Source organism: Eublepharis macularius, chromosome 2 (genome assembly GCF_028583425.1).
Source record: "Eublepharis macularius isolate TG4126 chromosome 2, MPM_Emac_v1.0, whole genome shotgun sequence".
Classification (NCBI taxonomy): domain Eukaryota; kingdom Metazoa; phylum Chordata; class Lepidosauria; order Squamata; family Eublepharidae; genus Eublepharis; species Eublepharis macularius.
Genome location: NC_072791.1, coordinates 15,735,061 through 15,747,394, shown reverse-complemented (window position 1 = coordinate 15,747,394; position 12,334 = coordinate 15,735,061). Strand labels below are relative to the sequence as shown.

Below are 12,334 nucleotides of genomic sequence, written 5' to 3'. Positions count from 1 at the left end.
CTTCCGGCCTGACTAACCACAATGCCACACTGGCTGTTGTGCAGCACTAACTTTTAAGAGCAACCAATCCGTTAAGCTGTCACCCTCTTCTGCAGCATATGGTTCGATCGGAACTCTAAAAAGCAAGTGCTACCAAAAGACTTGTGCGAAGAAGCTCAGAGACGTTAATTAAAACCCAAGCTGTCCAGATCTGGCAATGCCAAAACATGGCCTAGTGTTTTTAGTCTTCCGAACATTCTTGCAACATGTGCTTTTCTATTTATACCAGAGAACATTCTTGGCTAAAAAAGCCCACATCTTAGAAGAAAGCATCTTAGATCCTTCCCTCCCTCCCTTTATGACCTTCGGGGTGCGATATTCACCACAAAAATTACGGGGAGGAAAAACTATTTGGATAGAGAACATTGCTAGCAAAGCAGCGAATTTAACATAGGGTGCTGCTGACTGCTTTTTAAATATAAAGAATGTAACAATATATGCTATGTTGAAGGAAAATGGTTTCATGCACGCGTGCAACACACTTACAAGCTCCCCCGCCTCTGGCAGGCAATGACCATCTTCCTACAAACAAGTTTCCGTGCCACATACTCCCCTTACTAATAAATCACAGCTCTACGTTACTACCTACACATGGGATACACACAGCCCCTGATTCAAGACACACATACTGAACTGTGTGTTTTAGGAAGCTATCGTGGCAGAATGCAGGACTACACTGAGATTCATGGAGTGTACAAATCTGTTATGGATGTATGCTTTGTGCATCTGATGAAGTGAGTTCTGACCCATGGAACTTCTGCCGTGATAAATTTGGTTAGCCTTTTAAAGGTGCCACTGGACTTCTTTATAATAGGCTCACAGGGTTACCACTCTGAAGTCATCGGCCAGTAAGAGCCAGTATTATTTATTTACTTCCTTCATTTCTCCCCAGTGCAGACTGAAAGCAGCTTACGTCATTCCTTAACTTTATCCTCACACCTACCACGAGGACAATTAGGCTGAAAGTGTGAGACTGGCCCAAGGTCATCCAGCAAGCTTCCACGGGAGTGGGGATTTGAATCCGGGTCTCTCAAAGTTCTAACCACTACACCACGCTAGCTGTAAGACAAGTTCATATGTTCTCTCTGAAGCTGGACATTCTCCCAAACTCACCCAGGATGCAGCACGCGTCCAAGACCCTGGCCCCGACATCTGGGTGGTCAATGGCCACCTCGATGGCAAGACAGCCAGCACTGTGATGGCACAGCGTGCATACTGATAAAATGCCAAGGCACCGAGTTAAATATCCTCACCCGGAGGAAGCATTTTACCACCAGGAAAACCCAACTGCAACCCTGTATCTTACTAACATGGGTTTGTGTGTACCCAGTGCATGGTACCACCTCCCCCAAGGGTTAAGCGCAGCCCGGGTCCACGGACCCAGTCATCGGAGCTGTGGGGGCTGCAGAGTTCAGCACTTTGGAAACACGGGTTGGGCGTTTCCCTCTGTGCACAGAAAAGCACCTGGGATTGAGAAAAAATGTTTTCTGCTGGTCACACTCTCTCCCCCTCACAGCAATTATATCTGCTGTTGGATGTAGTTAGTCAAATCAACCCATCAGCAGGATGGGTTCCTAGGCAAAACCTCGAATAGACTGGTGGATATCGAAGGCCGATAAGGATCACTGTTCTCTGCAACTTATACGGATGTTCTACTGTAATGCTCTGATGTATTCTGTATATCAAAGCTACAAAAGGAATACTTCCTTCCCTTAGAATCCGCTCTGAACGGCGTATCACATCCTGCGCTTGAGCAGAATCCTGCCTCTAGCAATCAAAGGTTTACATCAAGGGAATCTGCTGGCCCCAAGGCCCAGGTACCCAGATTCCTGTCTCCAGCCAATCACTCGTCCCTTGTTTTCCTGCTGCATACTCAAGTTCCCCAACTTCCAATCCTCACCTGAATTAATCCATACTTCACAATCCGAACATAAGACACATACCAAGTGTCAATAGTAGCAATTAGCTCCATTTACATCTTATATTTTATAAAGATAGCCCTATTTTTTAAGGATAGCATCCCAACAGGTGCTCTGAGGCTCTTTGGGTTTTGGGGGGGGGGGGTGTCTTTGGCCTCTTTTAACTTCTTAGGTCATTTAGCTTTCTTTGGCTTCGTGCCGCGAGTATCTTTTGTGCACCCTTTTTTGTTCTTTTTATACCCTCCTGTTGTGCCCTATGCCCTTAGATCAGGCACCTTTTGAGCTTCTGCTTGAGATTAAACGGGATCCCTCGTTTTGGAGTTCTTTAGGGAGTTTTCCACCTGGACTCACTGCTCTTCAGGACAAGTTTTACACATCTACACATACACTCGCATATTTAGGAACATCTAGAACGTCATTTCAGCTAGGAAATCCATAGCATCTTGTTGGTTTGGATGTGTACAATTCAAAACTGTATGATATGGAGTGCATACAAGTGAATATCCATTTGTTTTGCTATGCGTTTTAGTTTGTGACTTTGTAGCTATTCCATCACTTGTCTATTTAAGTAGTAGTGAACTCCCATTATCCTAGACTGTTGAATCTCCCTAATTCTTCATAATTGTGATTGGGTAGAGACAATCCACTCTGCCAGTCTTCTCTTCCCCTCTCTCATTCAGCTGTCGCTGCCACTGGGTTGCAGTGCAGGTTAGCATTACCCAGGGGACCACAGTATATATAGAAATAGACCCTAGTTTATATGTTAACCTTTTTGGTCCTGGTCTGCACTCTCGACATGATCAGAGGGAGATCTCCTCGGGCTAGAGGATAGATACCATTTGGGTAACAGCATTGTTGGGCCAGGCAATGCATAGCTCTTATACATCACTGAGTGGTCACTTTAAGACGCTGCCAGCAACAGCAGCAGCTGAGCCAGACCAGCCAGGCTATTAGGCAAATGGGGAAAAGGGGTGGGAGGTCAGGGATGGCTTGCATAAGCGCATAATTACGCCTGGGCCAAATAGGCAGGCGCATGATTATGCCTGGGCCAAATAGGCAGGCGCATGATTATGCCTGGCCCAAATAGGCAGGCACATGATTATGCCTGGCCCAAATAGGCAAGCGCATGATTATGCCTGGCCCAAAGGCCATAGGGGAACCTCCAGGGTCTTCTCCAGATTGCAGAGGAGAGATTTGGGACGAGAGGAGAAGGAGGAACGAAGTGTGGTTAACTCTCTCCCCTCCTTGCAGCTGAGGCCTTTGCTGGCCCTGGAGTCTCAGCTGGAACCGCAGAGGCAGACAGGGAAGACCGAACAGTCGCAGACCCCCTCGGTCCTGACACGTTCACTATGAGTGCAAGATTCATGCCCAGTAGCATCCTAAAAAACAAGATTTCCAGGGTATAAGCTTTCGAGAGTCAACGCTTCTTTCATCACATACAAAGTGTTGACTCTTGAAAGCTTATACCTAGAAATCCTGTTAGTCTTTTAGGTGCTAATGGACTCAAATCTTGTTCTTCTACCGGAGAACAACACGACGACCTGCCTAAAACATGTTCACTACGGGATCCAACCTTTATCCACCCAAAACTTCCAGAAAATGATACTCACCGTTCCTACTAACGGATATAAGAATCCTGCACCCGCACTGGCTCTGATATCTCTGATGGGCAGGAGGAAGCCTTTGGGCACCCCTTTCCGTTCGGGGTCATGGGACAGCGACAGGTGGGTTTTAGCCATGCATATGGGCAGGTTTCCAAATCCCTGCATGATGGAACGACAAGGTAAAGACGTGAAGGAACAGGACAGCATTTGAATGGTGCGTGCCAGTAAAACATTATGTAATTGCTCCAATTAAGTTTATTCAGCTCTGATTTCCTCGGTCTAAACAGATCAGTCCTCTCTCTAATTGATTCCTCCATAGCTTGCCAGATTGTGCCTGTCAGTCACACATACAGTCTTCTCTTTTCCATCAAGTAAATAAGGGGAATTAAAAAAAAAAAACTTCACTAGTGACTCCTGTTGTGAATGGGACACAGCTAATTTTCTATACATCTGGGCACTGCACAAAAATGTCACAGCTCTACTGCAACTTCATTTGGAACTGAAGCATCAAGCAAGATCTTTAACTGAAATTAAATCCATCCTTTCAGAAGCGCATGTTCTACCGTTGAGAAATGGGCCCTCCTCAGCCCCTGTGCAAACCATATCAGAGGACCTTTGCTCTTCTCCACGAGTGGAAAGAAGATCCACGCTCAGGAGAAACAAAACCCTCATTATCCATGTCATACTGGATATGAGAAAAGCAGGAGTAAACCAAAACCACATGCTAACTTGATGCATTTTCTGTCCCCGGTGGATTTCTCTTCTGCAAAAGACTATCTCTGCAGCTGCGCCCAACTCCATTTCTGCACGCATCATCAGAACTCGCCTTACAAAAAAGGTCTAGTTTTTTGCAAGCTTACCTGCTTAGTGTACAAAATAATTTTCTGCTCCGCTTCTGGCAGCAGCTCAACATCGTCTGCCCCGTAGATGGTCTGTGCAATAATTCTGATCTTATCTAGAATTGGCAGCTAGGGAGGAAAAAAAAGGAAAGGGGATTCTGAATTGAGACTACTGGGGCTGCTAAAAATGTGGCAATTCACAGAAATGAAAAGACAAGAATGTCACAGATTGTACAGCAGAGAAACTATAGGAGATTCCTATGCCGCCTCTCCGGAGCCCTACTGCCCTGTGAAACAGAAGGTGTGCCTGGTCAGTGATTCCCCAACACGGTGCCCCTGGCATCATGGCTCACTGCTGATGCGTTTCCTCGTGCTCATTTCCCCCTCTTTCCCAAAGCAAGGAGCTAATCCTGGCTTTCCTCTTCTTCACTACAATAGAAGGTGCTTCAGCAAAGCCCAAGAGGAGCCATCCATCTTCAGGGAGCTCCTATTTGGAAAACAGCCGCCTCCATCATTGGAAGATGACTGGCTGGGAACCTTCTAGCATTACATGGAACCATTCTGCATCCTATAGTAGGCCCCATCCATCAAGGCAGCCATTTTGTGGTGGCACTCACTGCCTGTTCTCAAAAATACAACATTGTGGGTGACCCTAAGATTGACGATTGCCTAATCGATATATTAAGGATAGCCCATGCTATTCATCACGTGCGCAGAGCAGTAAGACAAAGAGAGAGAACAAAGAAACAAGATGGAGCATATCAGAGTCAGTTAGAATGTTGTTGTTTTCCATGTAACCCTTTCCCCCTAATTTTTGTAGCAGAAGCTAAACACACTCGGGTCAGTGCTGCCTTCTTCTGCTGTGTTTTATTTTACTCTGCTAAAATCCAACAACGGGCACTGGAGGCAAGCCCAACACAGTCCTCCGACGTTATCCTTGCTTTTAAACACCTTGGTATTCAGGCCTGAGAGGGCAGCACAGAAATTTTAAATATGTAACGATTTTAAGTGTGTGTGTGTCTTTAAATGTTTGTTGTGGTATGGATGAAAAATGGGGGTTAAAGGGAGGGAAGAGCGACTGAGATGACTGGTTGATGACTGTGAGTATGGGTGGAGTGAACTGCAGTTTTTAGTTACTGAGCAGAGAGAGAACATACAGTTGAGTCTGGGCAAAGCAGGCAAGCTGTGTGCGGCCTGAGAGTGTCCATGTATTTCTGAGAGAAATATAGAGTCTGGTTTAGACAGGCAAGCTGTGGGTGCGCCTGAGAGAGAAAGTTAAATATGTATCTGTGTGACTGAGCCTACATAAGGAAACTTTCAAGAACCGATAACTCTCTTTGAAATAATCAAGCTTAAGTAATAGTGTGAAACTGATATGCTTTTTGTCAAAATAAGAGTTTGTTTTGGATTTCCCCCCCATCCCAGAGTATACGTTATTCCTATATCCCATTTCTAGCCACATAGTTCCATGAAGGAGCCTGACACTTGGGCACGTTATTAAAAGGGAAATTTAAATTAACTATTTTGGAATATAATTCCTGGTGGCAGCAATCTACCCAGAGGGTGTAAGAAGCGGGATAAAGGCAAAATATAACTGAGAAATAAAGGGGGTCGTAACACTGTACCTAGCAACTTTTCTCTCTTCCTACCCATTAAGCCTCCAGAAATGCCTAGTAAGAGTTTACAGAACCATATCGGCTTGTGGGAGGCTAGTGGCTGCACAAATAAAAGCAGAGGCTATGGGGGAAAAAACTACTTAAATTTACACAAAAATTCCAGGCAGGGATATCAACAGAAGGCAATCGACAGACAACTACACTCCTGGCCCTGAGCAATCATAAGTATTTCCTTTAAAGCATCCGTCAAGCCATTGTTTTTAACTATTCTTCCTCATCGCTTTGGACACAGCAATCAGATTTGGGGTATTTGAGACAAATGACACTACATCGTTCCAGGGACATTAGAGGGTGATTCAATTAAATTGCTGACAGGAAAGTCTGAAGGAAACCGTGTGTGTGTCAGGCAAGGGGTTGCGAAGGAAGGTCACAGTTAATGATCAAAATTGAGCCTGTAAAAAACCACGATGTACCATGGAACCACGTCCCCCTTCTACGGCTCTGCCTCATCCACCTGCACCAGGAGTTTCCCTAATTCTAATTGAGAAGCAATGTGGCATAGCAAAACAATAAACTAGGCTCTGGGCAACCCACATTTGATTCCCTGTTCTGCCATGGAAAATTGCTGGGCCAGTCACATACTCTCAGCCTGACTCACCTCATAGGGTTGTTGTGAGGATAAAATGGAGGAGAGAATGTAAACCATTATGGGGTCATCACTAAGGAGAAAGGCACGGTATAAATGAAGTAAAATAATAATAATAGTAGTAGTAGTAATAGTAATAAAGTGCAGTCAGGTCACAGCTAGCTTATGGCGACCCCTCGTGAGGCTTTCAAGGCGAGAGATAAGTAAAAGCGGTTTGCCACTGCCTTCCTCCTCACAACAACACCAGTCTTCTTTGGTCCTTCATCCATGCCATTTTCAGTTTTACTGTTATATTATTTGTCTTAATTGTAATGCTGCCATCAGGAAAAAGAGTGCTGCTATTTTGTATGATGTTTTTAATGTTTAATATGGAATGTTTTAATTGATTTAATGTTGTTATCCGCCCTGAGCCTGCTTGCGGGGAGGGCGGAATACAAATATGATATAAATAAATAAATCCAAGTACTAAGCAGGACAAACTGCTTAGCTTCAAAGCTCTAAGGAGCTTAGGGCTAGTCTGGGCTATTTAGGTCACCTTCCCTAATTCTACAAGCAGATAAATAAACGGGATATGCCCCGTTTTGCATGCTTTTGGAACTTCAACTTAAATCATTTAATATATCATTATCATTTACCATCGACTCTCCAAAATATTTTAAGACTGCTAAGACCTTTGTGGTCCGGAGCAGGGAGCGAGTGTTCAGTGCCAGAGTCAATGCCAACCCAACCATGTTCCCTGCCTTCCTCATAAATTTATTTCACGGCCAAATGATGACCTCAAAGGAAACGCCAGGCATGTTTAAGTATAAATGCTCACCTGCACATCATACAAGAATCTGAAATGACTGGGGGCCTGCGACGCTCGCTGTACGGCTTCCGCCAATGCCAAGGCTCCTCTCCCCCCGTCGGCCCAGTGGGTGCACTTCACAGCATCAAAAGCTCCCGCTTCCTTCGCCAACCGCATGACCAGCTGTAACTCTGCTTCTGTGTCTGACCTGTAAAAATATCCATTTAGGAGTTACTGCGGGAAGTGACTGGTTTTGCTTGGGCCCTAGATAGCCTAGCAAACAAAATACACAGCACAGTTCTCTCAATCTCTTTCAAGTGCACAAGTAATTAAACCTGCGGAACTCACGGCCACAGGATGCAGCGGTGCCTGCTAACTTAGTTGGCCTTAAAAAGGAGCATATACAGATTCATGAAAGACAGACCCATCAATAGCCACAGTGACTAAATGGAATCTCCAGTTTCGGAGGCAATAACCCTCTGAATGCCAACATCGGGGTTGCAGCGGCAACAGCTTGAGGCTTTGTTTTAGGTGGGTAGCCATGCTGGTCTGCAGTAGAACAGCAGGCTTTGAGTTCAGTGGCACCTTAGAGACCAACAAGATTTTCAGGGTGTTTCAACCATCAAGAGCTCCCTTTTTCAGGCACGGAAGCTTTGGTCTCCATGCTCTGCTTGGCCTTCTCAAAATATCTGGATGGCCACTATTGGAAAGAGGATGCTAGGCCAGATGGGACTAGTGGTCTGATCCAGCACGGCTACTCTTTGTCGTGAGAATCTGGATTCTCACGACACTCTTGTTCCTACAACCCAACCCCCCCCCCCCCCGGATTCTTATTATCTTCCTGACGGGCCCTGCTGACAGTGCCTATAATGAAAGAAATGAGAATTTTTGTTGGGAGTAACAGGCATTTGAAGATGGTGGCCCCAAAGGCTATGGAACTACACCGCAGGAGCTTTAGTTACGCTCCTCACCTTTGGAAAGAAATGCACAAAGCGTATTTTGGAGACGGCATCCGCCTGCAGTCAACTCTGTGGTTGGTAGGCCAAAATGTTTTGTATTGATACCAACCGTGTAATTATGCTGATTTTCCCGTTATTACCAAAAAGGGCCTATGTATAAAGAGAAACAGTTGCCTTCCTGCACCCAGAGGACACACTGAGGAAAAATAAGAATTTAAGCAGGGATTTTGGACAGGGAATAATCAAAAAGCCCTTGCATGTGTCTCACTTAGCGCTTTTATTTGCCTCTCTAAATACTTAAGCTTCCTTTGGAGTTTTGAAGTCACATTGCAAGAGGTTTTTCATCTCTCCCATATGCCTTCGTTTGTGCTTAACTGTCAAATGGCACTGCAGACCAGCTGACAACAGTCAGTGAATATTTACGTTACTGTACAACCGCTTGCTTCAGAATACTTATTACAGCTCAGTTCCAATTGGTTCTCCACCTGTGATACAGAAATTAACTAATCAGTTCCCCAAAGCACCAATTCCTTGACAGATTTCTTCTATGAGGATAGTTAGATGGATAATGTTGGTCTGCAGTAGAACAGCAAGATTTTTGTCTAGTGGCATTGTTACGACCTTTTCTTTCTCTTGGGTAGATTTGGTCTTTAAGCCTTTTTATTCTTGCTCCCTCTTGGTAGGTTGCTGCCACCAGGAATTAAATTCCAGAATAACTTAAAATTTCTCCTTTTAGTAATGTGCCCAAGGGTCAGGCTTTTCATGGTACTATGTGGCCCTGAGGAAAGGAATGGGATATTGGAATGACAGATGCTCTGGGATATTAAAAAAAAACCAAAGTAAGCTTTTATTTTTATAAGAAGCATATCAGTTTCAAATTATTTCTAAAACATGATGGTTTCAAAAGAGTAGTTCTCAATTCTTAAAGTTACTTTACTTAAACCCAGTCACACAGATTTTTTTCTTGGGCTTCACACACAGTTTGCCTGCTTTTGATATTAATTTCTTTCTCAATTACAAGTAAGACCTTTTCTCAGGTGCGCGCATTTTGCCTGCTTTTCCCTGACTGAATGTTCTTTCACAAACACGCAGTTCGGGTTTCCACATAGGTTATATTTCTCTTAGACAACATACACAAGCTCAGGCTGCACAGAGTTTGCCTGCTTTCTCCTGACTAAATATTTCTCTCAGAACTGCTTAAAAATACTCAGGCTGCACACAGCTTGCCTGCTAATACCAGAATCAATATTTTTCTCAGAAATGCTTAAACATGCTAAGGCTGCACACAGCTTGCCTCTCTTGCCCTGACTAAATATTTCCTCTCCACTCTTAGTCTAAAACTGCCTTCACTCCACCCACACGCTCAGTCATCAACCAACCATCTCACTCACTCATCCCACTCTTTCACCCGCCCTGTTCATCTATACCACGCCAAGCATTTAAAGACACATACTCGCATTTACTTAAAATCATTACAGGCATCTTAGAGACCAACAAGATTTTCAGGGTGTAAGCTTTCAAGAAGAGCTTCCTTCTTCAGAAATAAGTCATGTCTGAAGAAAGGAGCTCTGACTCTCGAATGCTTACACTCTGAAAATCTTGTTGGTCTCTAAGGTGCTGCTGGACAAAAATGTGGCTGTTAACAGACTCCAGTTCTGAGTCCTGTATATATACTTCCACTAGTATCCTTTCTCTATCATCCCCATTACTATGAATTGGTTGGTCTTGGAGGTGCTACTAGACTCTTTTTGATTTTGCTACTACAGACTAACAAGGCTAACTCCTCTGAACCTTTACAAAAGCAAACTGATCTCCATATCAGAAGGAGCTGTTTGCATCTCCATATCAGAAGGAGCTGTGTGCATCTCCATATCAGAAGGAGCTGTTTGCATCTCCGTATCAGAAGGAGTTGTTTGCATCTACTCCGCCCTCCCTTCTCCTCCTCTATATCTGGCCAGTTTCTTTTGGCCCTCCATGCATCCGACGAAGAGAACTGTGATTCTCGAAAGCTTATGCTACAATAAAATTGGTTAGTCTTAAAGGTGCTACTGGACTCTTTTTCATTTTATTACTATGAAGTACTGCAAGAATTCTGCAAGGGGATTTTGTACCAGCTGTTAACAAATGGATGTTCCAGCCTTAAAAAATGGACAGCACACCATTTAGGTATGGTGAAGACTTAGGCTAGATTCAACTAACCATGGTTTATCATTACAAGAATGAGTTCTGGAGTTCTGGTAGTCCTTGGACTTGCAGAGACCCTCCCTATTTCCACCTTGTGTATAAACCAGGAACTAAAGATAATATGGTTTGCAACAAGCTTTGAAACACAATAGCATGGTTTGTTTCTTGCCTACAAACTAATGAAAAAAACCAAACTGTGGTTTATTGTGAACCAGGAAGTCTTCAATTCCCCATTAGTGCACAGGAGGAGCAGGCTTCCAAGGTGCATTTCCCTAGTAACAAACCATGGTCTGTGGTTACATCGGAATGCAGCATCCGCATCTCCCAATGTTTTTAACCATGTTTAAGATATCAGTAACTGCTTGCAACCTGCCCCTCCTTCCCTCTCCTGATCAAATTCTCTTCCTTTTAATTTTAAAGCCCCAACCAGGGTATATAGTTACGTCTGCAGAAATGGGTATGCTAAACACGGTTGCCTCAAACAGGCTTGGGTTTGCAAACCCCAATGAAGGCTAACAGGGGTTGTGCATTACACTACTCTGTGGTTAATGCTGGGAGAATTTGCATGGGGGAAAAAGGAGAAGAATGTGATCAGCAGGGTGCTTCCAATTTCTTAACCATAGTTAGGAGACTGCAATATGTCACATCTGCACCATGGTCTTGGAACTTCAACCTGTAAGTAAAGTGGGATTTATGAAGGAAACTATAGCAGGCTGCTCAGCTCCACTGAGCTGGGATGATGTAAACCATAAATCATTTATGGTGGAGGGAGGAGAAGCCGGAGAGGATAATTTTTTTTTTACTCTGTTAATGCCTGCTGCAAACCATTAAGCCCTTAAATCTTCACGACATTCCATCATCACCTTCTTCAATTTGGCCGGTAAGCATTAAGAGAAAGAATGCATTGCTCAGTTAACCGAGGCATTCTGCTTTATCAAGGAAATTAAGACATGGGACATGTGAGCAGAAAGCTGTTATACCGATCACTTTGGTTAACTTTCTGTACACTTCAGGGCGACAACATGAAGCTGCATATATTAACAATGTAGGAAGATTTGTTTTATCTACTCAGAAATGGCTTGCCACGGAGGTGGTCTGCCACCTTTCAAGCACTTCAGCTCATTGTACATGTGATTCGTGCTGCCGATCCTCAAAGCTTAGTCTCCTGGGGGCATCTTCTTATTTCCCTCCTAGACATCAGAGCTGACAAGACCTGGGACCCATCTAAGATACAGAGCCCTGGGTTTCCTTGGGATGTTTCACACAGTGGTTAAGTGGCTGGGCTGCGAATGAGCACTCTGCTAGTTCGACTCCCATTACTGCCATGAACTCCGCCTTGGGTAAGCCACTCCTCTTGGCCCCAGATCCCCAGCTGTATTGTGGAGATAATGATAACATTGACTTTGTTCATCGCTCTGAGTGGGGCTGTAATCAGTGGTATAAAAGCACACCGTTATTGTTGTTTTTATTAAACTGGGAATAATACAGGAACCCATCTCAAGACACCCTTCCAGCATGACTTGTAGACCCAAACATTTTTTTGCAACCCAAACAGTTGTTTGGAGTAGCATAAGTCCCGGAAATGCCAGCGTGCCAATGGGGCTTGTTTCACTCCTTGTTGGTAACCGTGTGGGAAGAGAAGACAGGCAGCCAGTGCGGTGTACTGGTTAGAGCATCAGATTAGGATCTGAAATTCTCAAGTTCAAATCACAACAGTGCCATGGAAGCTTGCTGGATGACC

General features: G+C 44.3%; 1 protein-coding gene across 1 annotated transcript in view; it reads right to left on the bottom strand.

The window, feature by feature from the left end:
* The window catches only part of MTHFD1 (methylenetetrahydrofolate dehydrogenase, cyclohydrolase and formyltetrahydrofolate synthetase 1), a 93,749-nt gene that overhangs the window by 10,969 nt on the left and 70,446 nt on the right, over nt 1–12,334 (bottom strand). The window contains exons 24-26 of the mRNA XM_054969853.1: nt 7,481–7,658; nt 4,423–4,530; nt 3,569–3,721 (exon numbers count right to left, since the gene is read on the bottom strand). Of these exons, the coding sequence (XP_054825828.1) occupies nt 3,569–3,721; nt 4,423–4,530; nt 7,481–7,658 (439 nt within the window). The remainder of the gene's footprint in view (nt 1–3,568; nt 3,722–4,422; nt 4,531–7,480; nt 7,659–12,334) is intronic.